This window comes from Chlamydotis macqueenii, chromosome 9, assembly GCF_036417535.1.
Source record: "Chlamydotis macqueenii isolate bChlMac1 chromosome 9, bChlMac1.mat, whole genome shotgun sequence".
NCBI lineage: Eukaryota > Metazoa > Chordata > Aves > Otidiformes > Otididae > Chlamydotis > Chlamydotis macqueenii.
Window position 1 is genome coordinate 26,236,394 of NC_141564.1, and position 21,745 is coordinate 26,258,138.

At 41.1% G+C, this 21,745-nt stretch overlaps 1 protein-coding gene across 2 annotated transcripts in view; it reads right to left on the reverse strand.

Moving 5' to 3' along the window:
* Window positions 1-21,745, reverse strand: part of LEKR1 (leucine, glutamate and lysine rich 1) — a 65,519-nt gene that overhangs the window by 16,826 nt on the left and 26,948 nt on the right. Inside the window, exons 6-10 of one of the 2 annotated variants that reach the window (XM_086754787.1) lie at window positions 20,639-20,824; window positions 3,911-3,992; window positions 2,470-2,547; window positions 1,987-2,190; window positions 91-184 (exon numbers count right to left, since the gene is read on the reverse strand). In XM_086754787.1, the coding sequence (XP_086610913.1) occupies window positions 91-184; window positions 1,987-2,190; window positions 2,470-2,547; window positions 3,911-3,992; window positions 20,639-20,824 (644 nt within the window). The remainder of the gene's footprint in view (window positions 1-90; window positions 185-1,986; window positions 2,191-2,469; window positions 2,548-3,910; window positions 3,993-20,638; window positions 20,825-21,745) is intronic. The other variant, XM_086754788.1, reaches the window with a different exon arrangement.

Sequence of the window (21,745 nt, forward strand, 5' to 3'; positions counted from 1 at the left end):
CTTACTGTACGATTTGTGACAGCTGACTACAACCGAAAAAAAAAAATAAAGAAGAAATGGAAAGGGTGCCAACTGCACATCCAGCATTACCTTCTCCCTCCAGTTATCTTCATTCCGCATCTTCTGTCTTAATGTTTCCTGCAGCTGCTCTGTTCTGTTCTGATGAGAAATCAGCATTAACTCCCTAGAAACCACAAAAACTCGTATGTAAATATGGGCTCTGCCCAGATTGGTGGTATGCCATTTTCTTGCAATTAAGTCCTTTGTGGCAAAGGCTCCTCTTCTCCTCCTGGTTTCGTATTCCGTGCAATAAGCCCAGCAATTCTGCCCGGAGCCCGGAGGCACAGCAGTAATCACTACTTAGCATTTGCATAATGCCATCACAGCCTTTATGAATGTAATGTTTTAAAGAAAATATCATAGTTGATCTTTCTTCCAGACACACATATTTAAACCTCAAATATTTTTAATATTTCTCAAGTCAAATTTTGAAAAACACTGAAAAACTGCTATAATATTCAAAACAAATTGTTGTATTTTACGAACTTGCAATATTACCATCGTTAATTTTAAAACTGTAATAGGTTTTGAATCAAAACCACTGAGTGCTTTCTGTTGTTAGAGTTCCTGTTTGTTACGTGAGGCTTGTAGAGCCAAAGCCTTGGAGAGTTTAAATTCTTGTAACTTGTAGATTATTAGCAAGGTACCACCTGGAACAACTCACATATCCAGAGTTTACATAGAAGGGAAATATTCTTCAATTAACATGTAATATATTTTCATGCAAGTGCTAAAGTACAGGGAATATTCAAAACCTTTAAATATGAAAATAGCTTACTGCCTCTTGGTGTACATCACTCAAAAAACACTTACCTTCTCCCAAAGCCACTTCTCCGAATGCATTTTCCATGTATTCAAATAACGTACTGCCATCTCTTAAGTAGGGGAAAGCACTTTCTATTTTGCCAATAATACACAAGCTACTTTATCAGTAACTGAAAACTGATTAATAGAACATTTAAATAGTAAAACAAGCCTGTGACTGTTAGGAATCAAACTGGCTATGTAGATTACACTCAAAGCAATTTTTTAAAGTGTGGATTTAGACTGGGAAGTGCAGAAGCCTGAAAAAAAAGCACTCAAACGAGATCCCATTCTTGGAAAGGCAATCCTCAGAAGCTCAGGGCTTTATTTCAATGCCTGAAGAGTAATTACAAGGAAAATGTCAACTTCATTGATATCTGAGAACCTCCAAAATAAGACTAGACAGGCAGAAAGTTGTCCATACACTTCACCAAATACTTGGCCACATCCAATAACCTGGCACACTAATATTTCTAGCACCGTTGCAGGTTGCAAGTTGCTAATAACTAAGTTACAAGAATTTAAACTCTCCAGGGCTTTTGCTGTGCGAGCCTCACATAAGAAATAGCAGCTATAACAACTGCAATAAATCGGTGTTTTGATTAAGCTTCAGCTGAAGCCCTGGGCTGCAAAGCAAATATTTTTTTCTCACTTTTTTTTTTTTAATAGGATGTTTTATTTTTCATTCAAATTTTGTCTATACTGTAATAATTTTAAAAATTCACCCAATGAATTCCAAAATTTCAGGATATGAGCTCAGGGCTGCCAAAGCTTTTAGAGTTTTGCCGTAAAAGCAGGTGATAAGAGAGCACAGTGTCAGGGCAGGACTGTCCTGAGCACACGGGCAAGGCAGTGACTTCAGAACACAGAGCTGGGACCAGCAGGTCCCTCCCAGTCTGCCCAGTGCCACAGCCACGCTCCTCATTCCGCCACCTGTCCTCCCGCATCCCGACCAGCACAAACCACCTGGTGCTTTACAGAATCTCTTCCTCTGGCAATAGCGAGAGAGGCTGAGGATCTGTCAGAGGAGGAACGTTTTATTTTTAATAGATTTCCAAAAAACCAGCCTAGGCTGAACGCACAGTCCCAGGAGATGACCCATGGTGACTCAGTTCCCAGTACCTTTCTTGTTTCAGCATCACTACCTCTTCCTCCGTTTGTCTAAGAAGAGCTTTGAGCGCTTCCAGCTCGCTTTCCGATCGACTGGTTCTTCGTTTGAGATCATCTTCTTTCCTTTCTTTCTCAGCCACCTCTTCCTGTAAGTGTTTGCACACTTGTTGGCAAATTAGAAGAGATTCCTCCTTTTCCTTGAGCTCTTTCGTAAGTCTACAGACAAAATAAAAAGGTATCAGCAGGTAGTTACTATATTCTTATTTACAGATAGAAACTAAATAGACAGAAATAATTTGTACCTGGAAAATACAATATTAGGCAAAAATGTATGCATTCTTGATGAAGTTAAACCTAGTGATGCAAACACAAAAATAGAAACTAAAACCAGAAAAAAATTATTGTATAAAAGCTGCATTAAAATAATAAAATAATTTTTTTTTGCTCTCACTGTTTAGAAATCTGTATGCTGCAACATATAATTTCAGCATTTACCTTGGTTCAGAAATTCCGTTTTCATATTTCATTTTTTTCAGCTCATTTTGACAGACATCAAGTTCCGCTGATTTCACCCTAAGAAAACATTAAAAAAGAAAACTGTACTTGTCCAAAGAAGTGACAGCCTTTACTCAGGCAGTAATCTGAACATCAGGTTTATTACCACATTATTTAACTTGCATTTTCTATTTTAGTTAAAAGGCAGACAACAAGAACTCTGTTAGTTCTAGCTAACATTTTTAAGTAGCTGAATTTATACTTCCAATGCCAACTCAGCCTAACCCAGGATCACAACAAATTTAATGTTGCGAAAAAGAAAGGGAGATCTTGCGACACTGATGAAAGGTTCAAGCAAGATAGCAATAAAAGGAACAAATCACAATTTAATCAGTAAGAGGGCTGGAAACTTTGCAGATTTCTTGTCATTATGTCATCATTTCACCAATTAATAACCATGGTTAAGCTTCATATTTACATTTAAACAGATACAGAATATGTTATGTTATTAAATTGTACTCATATTACATTGAAACTTCAATATTGCATTTGGAAAGCCTTTACTGTTTATTCAACTGCGTTCATGAAATCTTTTTTTCACACTCAATACTTGTATTATCATTCAAATACTTTGTTGCTAAGCATTCCAAATATTTGCAACTTCGTTATGATCAGATCCTCTGAATATAGGAACTGAAACCAGAAAGTACACATGACAAAGACTGAATCCTTGTTTAAATCTCAGGAAAAGACACAGAAAGACCGATGACAGCTGGTCTCGAGATTGGCAGGGAGCACAATAACATTTCAGAATAGAATCACAGACTGGTCTGGGTGGGCAGGGACCTTTCCAGGCCACCCAGTCCAACCCCCCTGCAAGGAGCAGGGCCATCTCCAACCAGATCAGGTTGCTCAGAGCCCCGGCCAGTCTGGCCTTGAACGTTTCCAGGGATGGGGAGTGCATCTTTTTTCGTATTTCCTCAGGTTTTGACAGAGGACTCCCTTCTGCTCTCCCCTTAGCCCGTGGGCTGCAGCCCAGGACGGAGCAGAGCAGGCCCAGCTGCGGGTACCGCTCCTTTCGGGTGGGCTGGGCATTTTCAGTCCAGAAGTGACGTGGATTTCACAAAACGTATCTCAGACTGCGTGTTAAATGAAGTGTCAGATGGAGCTGACCTAGCCTTCCTCTTCACCATATCATTAAATACAGCTGGAGGAAGAACATCCTGCTTCCACAGACAGACATGCTCAGCCGGGCGGTTAGAAACACAAACTGCCGAATAGGAAGAGAAAGTATTTTCTCTGCTGGTCATAATCGCCTCAAACCGTTATGAGAAGCAAAAAAAAAAAAAAGAAAAAGAAAAAGAAAAGAAAAAAAAAGAAAAAGTGATCTGTTACAGCTTTATACACAGTGGCAAAGCAATCGAGCAAGGAGAAATCTTACATTAACAGCTTTCTGTAGTGGTCCATTTCGGCTGTTACTTTCTGCAGCTTCAGCTCAGTTGTCTCTACTTGATTGGTCAAATCTGAAAATGAAAACATGGGTTTCGTGTCTGTATTCATACCCAAATAAATAACTTTGATGCATCTTGCACCTCAGACATCCTCACTGCCACCTCGAACAGGGAAAGCAGCAGGTCCCAGCTCTGCCCAGCTCCAAGCAATGCAGAACGGCCATCTGTGACGAGCGCAGGTTTCTGATTTGTAACAGCGGAATTGACTTCTCACTGCTTACAAACCCTACATTTACTTAAGAAGAACAAGTTACTTTCATTGAAAAGGTTGGAATGTCGTTGCACCGCTGTACACTTCTGTCCAGAACAGCCCTTCCGTTTTTATTCATACCCCAGCAGAGACTGGCTTTATAGCAAGAAGCTGTTTTTTTGTTGATTTGGGTTTTTTTAATCCTACCAGGAAACATCACATTCAACTAAAGATAAATATGAAATGCTTTAAGTCATGCGGATTGTACATAATGCTGAGAGCAACACCATGCAGGAAGGTCGACATAACAATAACCTGCTAATGCTGTTTCATAGAAACCATTGACACTGACTTAATGCTACTATCTATTTTGTCTTGGCCTCTCTTAGCTAAATGTTATCTTTCTGAACACATTACCTATCAGTTTCAATCAGCCACTGCCTTTTTTCCAGTATATATCCCAGTTCTTTTCATCTGTACAATTATTTTCATTATCTTTTTTTTTCCCTACTTGGGAAAAAAAAATCCAAAGAAAATATTGAGCAAAGATAAAAGAACTGTTAAACATCACTCCCTCTGCACAGCCTCCTGTAAATGAGAAAGTGATGAATTTACCCCCAGCAGACAGTGTAACACCTTCGATTTATTCGCTTTCAACGCCCCGAGCAAGCCGTGTCTCTCCAAGTACGGCTTGGCAGCACAGGTGGCCGTCAGTCTGCACAGGAACCACGCGTCCTCCTGCACACCGGTTACAAGCACGCGCCATCCAAAAACACAGGCTGGTGAAACGGAACAAACGTCTCACCATTTGCAAACCAATTTTAAAAGCCTACTTAAAATCCCTTCGTGACATGTATTACACCATTTTATCTCAAAGAACGTAATAACAAATAATTCAAACTTTGCAACCTTCTCCAACAGCTACCTATCAAAGAAACCTCGTCTAGTTCTGTGTGTGGCATACTGTTACCCATTTTTTAAAAAGAGAACTCCTAAGCATAGTCATAACTCCAAGATTTGAAGCCCTATAACTGACATAAGAGCACGTACCTTACCCTGATTCTCATCCTGATGAATGTATCTAAACATGCTCATGAACAAGGAGAGCTGGCTTTCAAGAAAACATAAGAATGACCAGAAATCAGTTGCCTCTAAAAAAAAAAGCAGCATCATAAATTACACGGGAAAAAATCTACGATAGAACATTGCAACAAATCTAGGAGTGGAGGAAAAACCAAGATTTTCCCTCAAAATGCAACAGCAAACTAGACGAGCCAACTTCCTCCCTGAAGGTGAGCCGCTACAAAGAGAGCCCAATCTCTCCGTCTTCCAACTTCTCCGAGATATCCTCCTAGAAGCCAAATCTCACTGTGATTCCTGATCTTAAATGTATCGTTTGTGACACCAGAACTCAGAGAGTTTTTGTAACTTTTCCTACGTGCCCATTTCAGTCATTTCCAGCAGCTATCATGATGATGGATAACAGCAGTGTGGGATTTCCTGCCAGCGATGCCCCACGTCACATCTTATCTTGCTAAATCCTACTACGAGAGAGATTCCCACATTTTCAATAAAGGGAACAGGAAAGTTGTTTGTTATCTCAGACTATAACAAAAAAATAAATCAGGGAAAGAATTATATAGGGTAAAGTACACTACTTGTCAGACACATTCCCAAACTATCAGCATTTATAAAGCGCTTTTTAAGATAAAGTTACAATTTCTCTTGCAAAAGCCAGGGGAAGTTAGCTACAGAAGCACCTTCTAACCACCTGCCACTGACAACAAAATAAATAAAATACTTTGTTGTATAAGATACCATTGCCATCAGGTTTATACATTGCAGACACAAAAATACTAAGGCAGTCCTGCCGCGTCCATTTTTACAGTCGTTAACAGATATTGCCACGCTGCTGATCTCTTACACTGAAGCAGCTCCTGCTCTGATTCACATCGCTGACATAATTAAATGAGCGAAGAGAAGAGTAAGTAGATATTAAAGGAAAAAAAAAGCCTTTTAGTAAATGAGAATGGATTCACACAGTACAAGCCCGGATCGACAGAAGCACACAGACCTGGCCGTGACAGATCCTCCTGGATTAATGTGTTCGGTTTTAGCGCGCAGGCGATGCTGACAGCACCCTGCCATGCACACGGCGGGCTGCTCAGGTTGATGTCACCCACCTTTATTTTTTGTCTCAATGAAACGGCTCAACCTATTCCACAGGATGTGAGACATCACAGAAAAGGCAACTTTGGAACAGGCTGAGAAGAACAGTACTGCTGGGCAGAAGTGTGTTTCATCACCGCGTATAGCTCACGGCAGCATCATACTGAAGACAGCGTGTGTATATAAATGTTCCTTCGGAGAGGAACAGCAGCCCCCTTCGGCCCGGCCAGGGCCGCGGTGGGAAGCACAGCAAACCCTCTCCAGCCTGAAGAGCAGACTTTTTTCTTTTTTCCCCTCAAAGGCTCCGCTTCATCGTTTGCACTCTGTACTCTATTTTCCATTCCAGGGATGATTGTATCTGAAGTACTCCATTTTCTCATTTTGCTTTCTCCAGCAATACCAGCTTTTTATCAAACAAATTCCCTGCCTCCTCTACACCGAAGTGTAGCAGGTGACAATGCTTTATAAAAAAGTCACCACCATGGTGAAGGAATACAGCAGGGACAGTTTAGAGCAACCAAACGTACGTGAAAATTCACTTCATTTTGAAATGTAATGTAAATTTGCTCTCCTTGCTTTATCACTAAAGAGTATAGAATTTTTATTTCCGGTTTAAGAATTTTGCTATCATTTGGTGAGTGAGTGTCCTAAAAAAATTCAGGAACAGGAAAGTCCACTATTTAAATAAAAATATGTCCTTAATCACTGGCTGGACAAAACCACAAGCTTACCTTTATTTTTGCCCATTTTACGGATGCGCCAGTAATTCTGCAATAAACAGCAGCAGAACACAAACCCCCAAGCTCTTCTCACCAATGCTACTGAAGAAGTGAATATACAAACCACACAAAGGCTGTTTCTCGGAAGGCTCTTCAAAAAAGAGAGACACTCAGAAAACAAAACTTCCTGCAGTAGCAGTGCAGCGGTATCACCTCCAAAATGCTTGTACGATTCCGTGACTGCACATTTTCACACAGCGCTGCTAATGTGGGTGGAGAAAAGGGAGCCAGAGGAACGACCGGGCGCTGTCGGGCTGCCTGCGCGCGAGCCCGGAGCAGGAAAGCGGGGGGCTGCCCGGGAACCCTTCATACCAGCTCACCCAGGGCTCTCCTCCCAAGCACTTGTGCCTCTTCCTCTTCTCAGCATGGGAAGAAAGAAGAGAGTAGTCCTCATAATTCTGTGCTGAAATGTTTTTTAAAAATACAAGAACACCTTATGTTTTTCTCTGTGCAGAATAGATTTTCATGAAAAATATTTTAGCCCAAAGTTGTAGAATTGTGAAGGTGGGGAATCTGGAACCAGCACTCTCGGTTACTCATTGAGGGGGATTAGAAGAGAGTCACAAGCCTCTCTACACCTGACATTATTTGCATAATATCAAAACCCAAGCATATTCATGCATGTTTTCCATTCCCCAGAGTTTTTCAGCAATAGTCTTGAAAGAAAATAAAATTATGAAATGTAAGTATTTTTATCTTACTGATAAATTGAAATTGATACAGCAGTATTGTAACTGAAAAAAAACCTCTTATTATGACAAAAAAAACTAGAATTCACAGCTTCAGACTACTTTTATATATATATATATTCTGTCACAATGTCTACTTGAGTAATGTGAAATAAGTTCCAGAAGTTTGAAGGGAGTGAATATTTGCTGTCATTTAATATATACATTATTCATCACAGATACTCACACAACACCTTGCACAGAATCATGCAGGAGGCAAAAAATTATCTAGACATTACAGCTTCTCAGAAACATCTAAATAATTTATGTTACTGGCTTTCCAGACTGCTGACCTTGACTCCTAAGGGAAAAAAGAGATAAGAGACTGGTATTATCTCTTTTTCTACTTCAATTAGGGGACATTCCCAGCTCTTCGTGGCTGCAGCCCTGTTCTGATGTACTGAATGCTGACTACACCTGGAGTAATATTCACAAAATAACTGGTATCCTGCATTTATCCCTGTTTGTCCCTGCCACTCCTGTGATACCAAGTCCTCAGGTGCTTTGGTTTGACTGTGCTCCTCAAATTGACGGAAGGAGCTATTGTCAGCTCTGCCCAAAGTCTGATGGTAGTGCACGACCACAGAAAATGGCGAGGGTAGCTTAACTGCTTGTCAAAACCACTGGGAACCAGTGGTTTATAATCTTTTAGTACTCTCTCACCGCTGCAGTTTTGTGCCTGGAAGGCCAACCACGTTTCCCCTAGTTCCCTGGGAAAGAGCCACAGAGTGTCCATGCTCGCTGAACAGAACCCATAGAAATAAAACATCGACAACTATTTAAAAACTGTGTTTGTGTGACAGTGTTCTTGCCAAAACTTCCTCTCAGTTGTTTCAAAAACTTCTCTGACAAATCCCCATTGTAATCAAAGCCATGCAGTCACTATGTTATCTAAGTTCTGTTATCTGCGTCAAAAAAAGGCACAATAAACCCGGCCCAAGCTGCGACATGGGCGGCGCAGAGCTCTTCACCTTCTCTAGGAACGGGAAGCCGTGGCCAAGTACACGAAGGACAGATTAGACCACCTGCAGTTGCTTTCGTTTACTTTAGTTTCTTCAACTGGGCATTCTTCAGTGATGTATTGTTCTGTACACTTTTCCAAAGCTAAATAATTCAACTTTAATTTCCTGCCATTCATCCTGACATTCCTTACGAAGCCAATGGCTCTGAACGTCTATATAAATAGGGGAAACTCTGGCTTCGCACACCAAGCAGATGTCAGACAGAACATGTGGGAACAATCTAACGTTGACAACAGCAAGTTCTACTGCAATGGGACTGCTCTGTTCAAACAGATTAAGACCAAATTGCCGTAGATCAACAACACAAGAAGGAGAGCCCTTTGCTTTTTGTCTCATGGGGACGGCTCCTACAGAGCAGCTTTTCAGAAACACTTTTTGACAATTTAAAAAAAAATTCTTACTATAGAAGATCTCTGGTAATTATTATTAACTGCGGTCTTTTTTTCCTCTTCCTAGATGTGGGAGTATGGACACGTGTTCTGGAATAAAGGAAAAGGAGAGGGATAATGGTTATTTTGGTTCTAGTTCTTTGGGTGGTCTCCTTCAGCTCTGATTTTTCTTTTACTCAATTTGTTTTGAGAAGTTTTCATAATGACTGAGCATTGGGCGGGAGTATTTCATGAGGGAGTAGATGGATTCAATTATACAGCTGGTTTCTGCAAGTCTTCTCTAGAGAGAGTTCCCACCAAAGTCAACGGCAGTTGGGTAGAGAAAGTCTGAGGGATCAAAAACACACACACAGAGGCTAAATAACACAGATTTCCATCAAGTTTGAAAAAAGTAGTACTGGTGAGGAAACTAATAAGGAGAACGGCAAGTGGAAACATACACTGAAAATTTGCTGAATAAAGAAAAATATTATATTCAAATACTTATGTTAAAGTGTTCTCTAGTAATTAAAATAAAGCTTATTGCAAAACACGCAAAAACAACAAAAAGCATCTGTGCTTTGCCATACTGATACTCATTTTAAAGCTTTAAGAAGTACCACATTTTAAAGAATCTTCAGTTCAAAAACATCTCAATGTTGCTCAAGTTTCATTTTACTTATCTTTGTGACTCACAACGGATCTTACCATAGCCCAGAAATGGGTTTCAGGAATTTGGCCACCCAGTTTGTCTCCAGTTGCCCAGCCCGTGGCATGGCACTGAATGCAGGCTTCAGTTCCTGCTTTGTAAATAGCAACAACTGGTAAAGTTTTCAGGGGGGAAAAAAAAAAAAAAAAAAAAAAAAAAAAAAAAGCCACTGTGAACGATATCCATGTTGGGGAAGCAGCCACTCTGGAAGCCATCAATTTTGCAGCTAACTCGTAACAGACTCACAGTGATATCAGTTCAGAAGCACGCGTGATAGAACACTAATTTTCTACTTTTCCTGTAAAACCTACAAAAAAAAAAAAAAGCCAAGAAACTTTCTGAAAACATTGGTCTCATCTAAATAAAAGCTGAGTGGTTTATACGCGTGTAAGGAAAGGAAGACTTTGCCAGCAGCTAAGGCTTTCCAGAGAGGTTAATAAGCACAGCTTAGACAGCTATTGCCACCGAAGACATGCAGACCCCAGTCAACCCAGGACCCTCCGCAGCCCCAGCCCAGGCGCTGGCGGACAGAAACCCAACAGCACAGCTCTAGTTAGGTCAATGCCAGTTGTGGCATGAAACTGCTCTGCATTGCTAAGTTTCTGGCCTAAAATGACTGTGCCTACCTATGAATAAACACATGTCTGCAAAGTTTATCTGCTTACCGTTTCAGAAATACAGAGCATTGCTTACTGCCTGCCTGGGGACGGCAAACAAGTGGCTTTGCTACTTCTCCCCACATCACTACTCTACCACACAGAAAACAGCCCAGGGAGAAAGCAGTTTCATTTTCCCTTTATTTCAGCGTGGCTTGCAGAACAAGAGGCAGATAGTTCGGTTTAAACAAGACAAGCTCTGACTCACCGTACCGGTCACTGACGAGAGCGAGCCGCCGGGGCAGCCCCGTTGGTGCTCTCAGCGAGAAGCAGAGAGGTTGTGTAGGCTGCACGTGCTGCCCTCCCGTCCCGCTGACTAGAAACACCCAGTCTCACTGCATGTGTGCCAGCAATAGACAACTGCAGATTAAAAGGTCTTCTTATTTTATCAAACTTTAAGAAACACCTATCACACTTCAGTGGGTGCAGATTCACAGAGCGGATGGCTGGAGGGGACTCCAGGCGCTGCAGAGCTCAGCCTCCCGCCCGGAGCAGTTGACAGAACCAGAGCGGGTTATCTGGCGTTTTATCCAGCTGAGCCTTGCAGACCCCCAAGGCTGGAGCCTCCCCCAGCCCTCTGGGCAGCTTCTGCTGAAAAAGTTTTTCCCAGGGTCCCGAAGCTCCCAGGCCCCAAAGCCATGGCCAGCATCCCCTGCTTTTCCACCTGCCACTCCCCAGGAGAGTCTGGACCCACCACCCTCCCCTCCAAACCACTGCTGGGTCCCCTCTCGGCCAGCTGGGACCAGCCCGGCTCTTTCCATGATATGGTTTCCTTTGTGCAATTAATCTCATTTCAGGATCAATCTTTTTCAGAGCCTTACTCCATATATACACTCCTACTCCCAGCCCCGAATACTGGCTGATGAGCTGTATCGAAAGGGGTAAAAATATTTACATTTTCTTAGAACATTAATGCTAGGTCAAACTAGGATGTACACTTAACACAGATACTGTTAAGTACATTTATTTAAAAAATATAGTAGAGAAGCTGTGAGAAATATTAAATATATAGCTGAAAAATTACTGTGTCACATGAGGAATAATTTGCCTCACTGTATGTTTCTAAGGAGACCAAAGAAGTGAGCTAAATAATCAAAGTCCATGCACGCACAGGACAGAACTATTTATTTTTATTTATAATATTTCATGTACTATGTTCTCTAAGATAAATTATTTTTTTGTATACACAAGAAAGTACTTTTTATTTGTGACTCACAAGCACAAGCCTGTCTGGAAAGAGCCCAGGGCCGGACTCCAGCCGTATAGATTTACATCCTTTCTGGAAATCTGACCAGTGCCACCAGGAAGCCTCTAAATCACGAAAAGCTGCCAGGAACGGGGAGGATGTGCCAGAAAAAGGAGTGCCTGTTTCTTATCTCCCCCAACACATGTTGCTGACCAGGACTGAGCTTGCTAGAGCTCAGGTCTGAACTGGTATGTTGGGTCTTTCATGTTTACATATTTAAAAAGTACAGAAAATGCAAGAGAAGGGACCAGATTCTAAATTTTTTTGAGTGGTACAAATCGAGAACACCCCCAAGTGCCCTCAAAAGAATAAGCCAGCAACTGCATATACCGTGCAAACGTGACGGCAATCTTTTCCAAAATGTTACGAAGTGCTTCTTCAGAGAAATACCGCTATCTCAGCCACCGCTCCCCTCTCTCCCCCTGCTCCCCGAGCGCACGTGTGACGTGTGACAAGCACTTTGGCAGCCTTAGAGACAGCTTACACGGTATTTGCTCAGCCGGGGCCAGGGTTCACACTTCAGCCTCAAAGGACTCGGTCTTTAAACCTGAATTTTCTGCATACGTCCCTGCCTTTTTGAACCCAAGGTAACTGAGATGTGTCAGAGGTGTTCCTACACGCCTGCTTCTCCTCTGTGTTAAAATTGATCTGAAACACCACCACTTACCTATCGGCTGGGAAACTGCGGGTGAGAAAACAGAGCTTCTGACCTTCATTTTCCTTGGAGAGAGATTTTCTTTCTCCGTGTTTAGGCCAAGCAGATGCAACAAAATATAATAAACATATTTCCTTTAACACGGATTCCTGCTTTTCATCAAGAAGCAAAGTAGGGCCCCTACTGAAACCCAGCATTATCCCAACACCTAGCTGAAGAGAAGGACGCTGGTTTTTCCATCGCATTCATCTGTTTCCTCTTCCACTGTAAGAGTCTGCTGAAAAGCGCTAATGAGCCATTGCTTCGTCTCACCCATTTGTCAATTCTGTTCAAACACCAACACTGCATTCCCCAGCTCTTACCCTTCCCATTCTTGGTACCACAGCTGGAATTAATTAAAAAATATTTCAGCAGTACTTGTAGTATGAATAGTGAGTATTTGAACTGCAGCCTACCTAAAGCTACAGGAAACTGTTCTCTCTTTGGATTTTCAAAGCCGTCTTTAAAGCGTCATTAAAGTCACTTCATGCAGATGAAAATACTGCTCCTTCTTTCCACGGAAAGCGCAAGCCTTCCCCACTCAAACTACCTTGCTACACCCGCAGCTGCCTGCGGTTTTCAATCAGCTCTCATTAGTCTCATTATGGCAGCGGACCGCTGCTAAGTTTATATTTAGCAACTTAAGTAGCCTACGAAGCAGCAGCATCAAAAGATTTAAAAGACAGATTTCATGTGCACAGCCAGCAATTTAAACCCATACAGGGGTAAACTTGTGACTCTAAGTGGGCTAAAGAAAAACAGCAATGACTTTGTGAAGAAAAATTATTCTGTATCTGTGATTAAGGGGAGGAAAGGATTTGGCTGGTAATAAAAATTAAAGTACAGGTATGAGCTCTTCTCTTTTAGGAGCACACGCTATTGCAGCTCCTCTGCCGCTCCTGACCCTTAGAATACACAGACACTATGACAAGGCACAAGGCACTATTGATTTTTTTTTTTTGTGAGCTTATTTGATTAGACAATTATTCACCAGAGCTTACCCTCCGCTGAGCATTTTGCAAGCCCTGTCATCTCCTGCTAACTGGATGATGCATTGTGAGTCCGAAGAGTGGTATGAAACCAGCACATTAACCTCTTGGGAAAGACGTAACTCAAAGATAATTTTCAGAAAGTCATGAGAAGAACAAGAATGAAGAAACAACAGTAGAAACTAATGCTTAGTTTCAGCTCTTGCAAGCGACTGCTAGGATATGAAATATTCAATAATTTACAATTCTGTGATAAATACACAAAACAAGAATCTTGAAGACATTGGTGGCAGAAAGAAAAATCCTTTCAAAACATGTGAATCACAAATCCCGGTAGGTTGTTTGTTTGTTTGTTTTTTTTCCTGGAGCATTGAACTATTTCAGTACCAAAGCAGGAGATTAGATTCAAAGTAGTTTGGAGAGGGGAAAGCAAACTGAAACAAAAAGCCACCCCCTCCCCGCCAAACCATGGACACTCTAGATCCAGCTGGTTTCCTACACCCTGCTTTTATATGGTACAAATCCACTGATTAGAATTGATTTTCACTCAGATCAAGTGAGGCAATTAAAAAAAAAAACAAAAAGTGTTGTTTGTTCCCACTAATTTATTTCAATACAATGGCAATCTCATAATATTTGATGCTAGTTTCATGAGGAATGTTTTGTACTTCAAAGAGAACATTTTTATCATCAGCGTGTTAGCCGACTGCATTACCCCAATCCAGCAACGATTTCCATGTAGGCAGACCTCTTCAAATCCATATGGATTTGCATTTTACTGATCTATCAGAAAGGTACAGAAAAAAAAAGAAAAAAAAAAAACGGGCAAAAAGCCTAAGCTAGTAATCTTTCTGCCTTAAAATCTCCTTTTGGGTATCCACGTAAAACATTTCATTGCCTCTTAATAACTGATTTGTTTTTAAGTAACTGCTACATTTTTTAATTCATAAAAACAAATTTTGACATGCCTCGCACAAAATGACCTGCTTAGCTGATGTTTTAGCTGTTCATCAAGATTTCGCCGAGTCCTAATATTCTGTATGAATTCCACATACGACGTTTTATTTGTGTTTCCTCCACAAAATCTCTGCTATTTCAAGGTTTATTATTTGCAGTTTAAAAAAGAAACCTGACATGTGCAAAATAAGGCAATGGTGAGTCAAACAGCACGGCAGGATGAGCCGTCAGGGGGTCAGGGTGACCCTTCTGCTCAAGTACTACACTGCCCAGATGCCCGAGACCCACACGGTCACACCAACCACCGAGATAACTTCCAGTGAACCTCTTCCATATGTTTTTGGTTGTTTTTTTTTTCTTCCCCCTCACTCCCTCTTCTCTGGAAAAATATTTAAAAATGGAGAAGGAGTGGCAGTACACTTCATAGACTTCTTAAAGGAAGGAATGGCTTTGTTTGCCACTGTAAATTTTCAAATCTCTTTATAAACATAAACAAGCAGCTTCCAAAATATTCCTTTGAAGTGGATAGAAATAAGACAAAAACAGAGATGGCAGCTCTTGGATAGCTCTTTCCTATCAATGCTAGCAGTGGAAAAAAAAAATAATAAAGATGTAAGCATGGATGAAACTCTTTCAGAATATTCTAACACTTTTAGGCTTCTTTCAACAGTCATACTTTCACTTGCAGTTATGTCACATCAAAGTGAAAAACAATAATTTAGAATAAATCCCAAGTTTTTTCCTCTTGTCAAAACCAGAACTCTGCAGTTGCCCAGACTGACACTGAATTCAAGAGCAGCATCCCTGGTGAGAGCTGAATCACAAATGTCCTGCCCAGATTACCCCGGAGGAGGATTCTGGATGAAAGGAGTGATTTTGGAGGGAGCTCAGGCACAGTTAATGATAAGTTTACATTTCATCCTCAAGACATGACACTTCCCACCTGGGTTGCTGGTTAATATATCTTTACTTTGCAGTTTCCTAGAGAGGTCAGGAGGCTTACTAGATGATGTGCAAGTCTTGTTAACACTCTTTGGAAGAAAAGTCAGTGAGCACTCTTCACTCCTGGAGGCACCCAGAGGCAGGATGGACAAAATAAAGGCAAAAGGAGGCAATACGCACAGACGTGGTGCGTGGCACCAGTTACTGCCTCAAATGCCCAGTCATCCGAGGGGAATTCGATCCTATCACTACAGAAACTACAACGCACAGCTTCTTAAACCACAACTATGGAGCAGAGAACATGAAAATATAGAAACAAAATCCACCAGTAGTGCTGATACAAATGTAAATCCACAGCATTTATGGGGACAGAGTAAAATTTTCATCAGAAGCAGATGAAGGGGACATTTTCAACAACTTTTCTCTTGATGAAAAGATCATTAGGCTCCTGGTGACGGCACAGAGGTACACTCCACTCCCTTCCTCGATTCACGGGCAATAGAAGAAAAGAAACCAGAACTGAAGTGCTCGAAAAGGCCTCGGGAGCTGTTGTTCAGCTGAGGACACACAGTGCAACAAACCATTGCTGACCTTTAAATTCATCTGGAATCAGGTCAGCGGGAAAAAGGAAAAGATCTTTTGCTTTTCCCTCTGTACCTGCTGTGCTTACCCATACAGCCTTTTGTAGTCGTCATCTCCTTTCACAGCACGAAGCTTGGAGAAAGCTGCACTTCCCTGGCTGCAGCGCAGACGAGGACGCTGACTCCAGCCACCCTCTCGTTGGCTCCTTCAACATGCCCTGCTGAGAGCACCCTCCGCCCAGCCACCATGCAGCAAGCTATTTTACCCAAATCAAGTTACTTCTGTGAACACATTGCTCCCGCTTCCTTCTGTGAACACAGAACACCCTGCAGTGACCATGGATTTTGGGGATGACTCAAAACGAGAACAGGTCAGGAGACTTTGGGTCTCAGAACAAAAAGAAAACGGGTCTCATCACACTTCTCACTGAACAACGACCGTGTGCAGGCTAGGATGCAGGGTAAGATACGTACAGTGCAACACTCAAGAACTGCACCAGTGATTGTGGTGAGTGCTGCAGTCAAACACACAAAAATATCAGCTGCTTCTTCATGCTTTATTAACTGTGCATTACTAAATATTTGTTCAGGACATAATCACATACTGCTTTCCCTCCCAGGATTCCCACGTCTGTCGCCACACAGGATGAAAGACCTCCAGCTATTTGCGGCTGGCATTTCACGGCGTGCTCCCCAGCTCATGCCAGAGCAGCTGGCGAGCCAGGTTCCCTGATATCCTCGTCACAGCGGCCTAACCTCTGCACTCCTGCGCGGGTCTCTGCCCCACGCAGGGGCCAAGGCGCGGGGCAGGCAGGGCCCGGGGCGCGCAGCACGGACAGGCTGCCTGGCCTTCCGTCCTGTTCCCAGCACCACGGAGCAAACGAGGCTTGGGAAAGCGCTGCCCCACCCTTGTGTTCTGGAGACTGGCAAACCGAAATCACAGATTGCTCAGCCACCTCGCCACAAAATACCTATCCAGTTTCCAAAGGCTTCGAAGTCAGCTTAACTTGGTTCTCTGTCAGGAACACTGTCAAACCTCCCGTCTTAAAGTCCTCTTTCTTTTTTTTTTTAAAAAAAAAAAAAACACACAAAGAAAAAAAAACAAAAACAAAAAAACAAAAAAAAAAGAGTTACAGACTGCGAGGACCCTTCTCTAGTCTTCTAACACAAGAACAGGAAAATTCTCCATGGAATTAAAGGTGGGGAAAACAAGAAGAAGAAAGTGTATTTTTACACGTGAACAAACGATAAACTCACCGTTTACAGGAACCTCTGAACTAAACAGCTTTACAAAACCAAAAAGGAAACCCTAACTAAAAGTAGTTTTCATATCAGCACAAATGTAACAGCACAAGTATCTTATGTCAGGATACTACACCACATAGTTCAAAGCCGAGAAGATTGTCGTATTAGGCTCAAAACCCTCTTAGATCAAGACGAGACACGTAAGGAAGATCGATTATCCTATAATTGCTCTTCTAGAGTTCCTGCTCCTTCCTTTGAACCAGCCGTGCCTTTCAGTGGTGAGGACAGGATACGGAATTAAATGGACTTCAGACTTTCTACAACAGCAGCGCGTGCCAACATTCCAGCTCCCAAGAATGCCTGTGAGCTACCGCTGAGCTCAGACAGCTTCACGTGCCCACACACAGCCACCTCCCAAGAAAATTCAGCTCAGTAAAAAATTCTGAGTTACATTGAACATGGCACCTTATAAAAAGTAAAATCTACAGCTGCAGAAATTGCACGAAGGCCTTTCTAAGGAGCTACAGCAGTCTGCACACCAGCACTGATAATTTAACTTGTGTCACTCATGAGTTTTTTTAAATTAAACCACTTTTCAACACAAATGAAATAACAAAGTATACTTGAGAACGAGCTACTTCTGCACTGAGATTATTTCATTTTGACTAATTTTTCCACCTAAAAAAATGCACGTCAAATTTAATTATGTTTTCCTCAAGGTAGGTAGGTGCTGGACAGAAGCTTCTTGCAGAAGCTCAGACTTCTAGAGAAAGGTAAATCATAAATGAACTAACTGCTTATGACTTATCACTACTTGTGTCTATTTATACAAATATAGAAGACAAGATATTCCTAAAAAGAAAGCGGAAATAAGTTTTCTGGTTATATTTAACACACACAAAAGGCAAGTATTAGGGCCAAATGAGCATTTTATGTCCACTACTTCTTAAAAAAAAAAAAACAACAAAACAAAACAAACAACAAAAAACAAAAAAAAACCAGTGTGACCAAAACATCACACTACATAAGCACATAAGCAGCACACCACAACGCTGGTGCATGGGTTCTGAAGAGTATCTGTGACAATCATATCACTGCAATTATCACCCCTTGTAGCTGAATATCCAGATTGCTGTACAAATGAACTTTCCGTTTCTTCGCACGGCACAAGACCACACTGAAGACCAAACAAACTTGCATTCCATAAGTGCTACTCTACTAGCGGAGAAAGGGAAGCTTAATCCACCGTAGTAAATTATTGCTGTAGGTTTTATCGCAGGATCTGCGGCGCTAGTGCTGTTTCTGAGCCAGTCACCTTGGCTATCTTCTCTTGAGTGATACTATCCGCTTGAGCGATTTCCAGTACTGTAAGAGCCTCTCAGCCCAATCTCTAGAGTTACTTCAGCGTAAGTAAAGACAGAAAGTGAACACTAAGAAACAAAACAGACAGAATATTCTAAAGTATATAATTTCCAAGTTTTGGACAGTGGCATTGTAACAGTCAAACCTGGCAGTTATGCACATACCCAGATTATTTGGATAAAACATTAATCTCTTAACGCAGGAGAAACACACTTGTCTTTTCAAAAGAAACTAATCCATTTTTAGCATCTTTTCCAAACAAGTTTCAAGTAAAACATGAGGAGTCACAGGTGACCTTCTGCTCCTGGGACAAGCAATGTGATTTCGTTAACCGGTGCAACTAGTTAATTACTTCCGCTTCATCTTTTCTAGCAACGTTATCTTGAACTTATTTGAGATTTTGGTTTTTTATTATTATTTTTTACCCAGGCACTTGTCTCACATATATAATACAGAGATTGTCTACTTTTCTTGCAAAAAAAATCAACACAGCAGATGCCATTTATGTACTACCAGCATTTCACTTCATGTCTCCTAAAAAAAAAAGTCCCTCATAGTGATTTTACACACAAGCCAAACAAAAAGGTACAAACTTTCACACTGTCCAACAGTGTGTTCAAGTTTGTCTTGAAAAAGGAAATTTAAATAGAATCGATGCATTTCTTTCAATTTACTCAGGTCTTCAGAATGAGACACTATGGCTAATGACTGACAGCTAAACATTTTTTAAGGCAAACCTCTCCCTAAATCTTGCCTGGCAGAGTCTTCTCTGAACAGAGGACTAAGTAACAAGAGACAATGTCCACAATCAGACAATGAGCCTACTGAAAATTTCATGGGCAAGTTTTTAAAATATTGGAATAGTTAGTAGCTCCCTGAGAAAAAAAAGGCAGAAGTGGATGCTGTGAACAGTCCACAGAAGAATCTTGTCAGAGCAAAATCTAACTGATGGTGCAGTCATTTAAAGTTAGGGATTTTTAATAAATATCACAAAAAAGGAAGACATATTAAGTCTATGTCTAATATGGACACTGTGTGGAAAATGATGTGGCGTTATCTGCCCATTTCTACATTCAGACACATCGCCCTGGACCTTTCCTAACAGTATTGCTATACAGTGACAAAAATAACGACTGCTCTCAGCAACATGGGTTGATAACTCATTGGATGGTACCTGCAGTCTTCACTTTGTAGTCTCACATTTGAGATCATCGCCGGTATTGAAGGATCAGTGAAATGCCTTCATCACGACTAGCACGGAGATCTACTGCTTCAGATTTGACATTACACACTGTGCATAAGGCAGCACGGTAATTGCTCTGCCAATTTGATGACTCAAAACTGCCCTGAACAGCACAGCCTCTATATGTTTTCAAGGTCTTAAAACACCTCTGAGCCAGCACTATGAACGCAGTACTGCTTTAAAGAGAAAAGAGATTCCAGAAATACTGATAAAAGTAATCTTTTTGTAATCTGTCTTCCCAGAGCTTACAATACATTATAATTTCAAGTGCTATCACTGCTCTTACAGTTTTCAAGAGGACTCTCGAGACACACTATCAAGGGTAAATCATTAGGCAGTCTCGGGTTTAATGAATCTATGAGAAAAGAGACTGGCTTAGGCTAACCTACTTTTCAGTTCTGTTGCTGATAGCCAAAAATCCTTCCTGGCCTTCCACTCAAAATGAGAGCATTTCTGTTAATTATAACCTCAGAGCCTTCTCCCTGATGTTTTACATAAGACTGACAAGTAACAGCATAATTGTATTACCGCCATCTTCATGTCTTCCTCCTTCCTTCGTTTTCCCCCGCACCAGCTGACTCATGCTCCTAGCAGGGTAACAGACTCCTCAGGATGACATTCTCTCTGTCTGACTGCACAACATCCACATTTATTAGGCGCTGAGCGAGGCTGTTGAGTGCTTTTACAGTAACAGCCACAACTTCGGTGCTTTAAAAAAATTTTTTTTTTGCATTTCATTTTACTTGGATGCTGGCTTGAAATGTGAAAATTCTCTTACCTAGCGTTTCCTTTTGTAGTTCACGGCATCTACTTTGTAGCTCGTTCCCTTGCTGAAGTGAAGTTTGAAGCTGTTGAGTTTTCAGCTCAACCGTGTCGGCCACCAACGTCAGATGTTTCACCTTTTCTTGGAGGCATTCGTTCTCTCTCTGGGATTTGACTAATCTTTGATTCAATTTGGGTATTTCTGAGGAGGAAAAAAAAAAAAAAATCCTATAGACTGTCGTCTAAGCAATAATATGCATTTCCTCTAAGATCTCACAATCCATTTAAAATACATGTATATATATTCCAAATGAAACCACAATGGGTGATAAAAATATTTGAATCCAAGTCTTTTATCTTAGGAAGATACACAAACCACTGTTGACATGCAAAACCAATTGCAGACTGATTTTGAAATTAATTTGAGAAGACCTCAAGGGGGTTAGCCTCTGCTAATGCTCAATTTGAAACTTTTCGTTCAGAAGATGTTTGGGCACGTGTATTACATTTTATTTTCTCACTCCTCAGATGACTACTGCTGTTAAAGTAATGACAAAGGGCATCTTCATTATGTAGGAGACAGGCTTGGTCCCTAGCTTTCATCTGCTCTTCAACATGAAGAGCAGCAGTCCCAAGGACGTTTCCCAGGCAGATTCTACTGCAAGGTAAATAAGTAAATCGCGGGTGGGGTATAATGGCTCTCCTGCATTTTCATATTCTTCCCAGAGTTCAGTTATCCTTGATGAGTGCATTTGAATATTTCCAAAAGTGGTTGCAATTCTTTTCTATGAATACAGCCCTAAGTGTTCAGTTGTCCAAAGAACTTATATCACTTTTATTTACTTTAATAATGACAACAGTCAAGTTAAATGAAGTCTAATTTCACTGCCAAGTCACCTATTACATGCAAATTTTAAATTCTTTGTGGTGCAAATATTTTCATTACTTACAATCTTTCCCAACTACTCCACACTTAAATTAACTTATTGTTAGACTAAATGACGTAAATACCAAAAGATTTTAAGTTATTACACTTCTTTCTACTTGCCATTAATTAACCAAGGCTAAATAATAAATATGCAAGGGCTTTTATAAGCTGTTTTCAAACTAACCAAGCAATCTG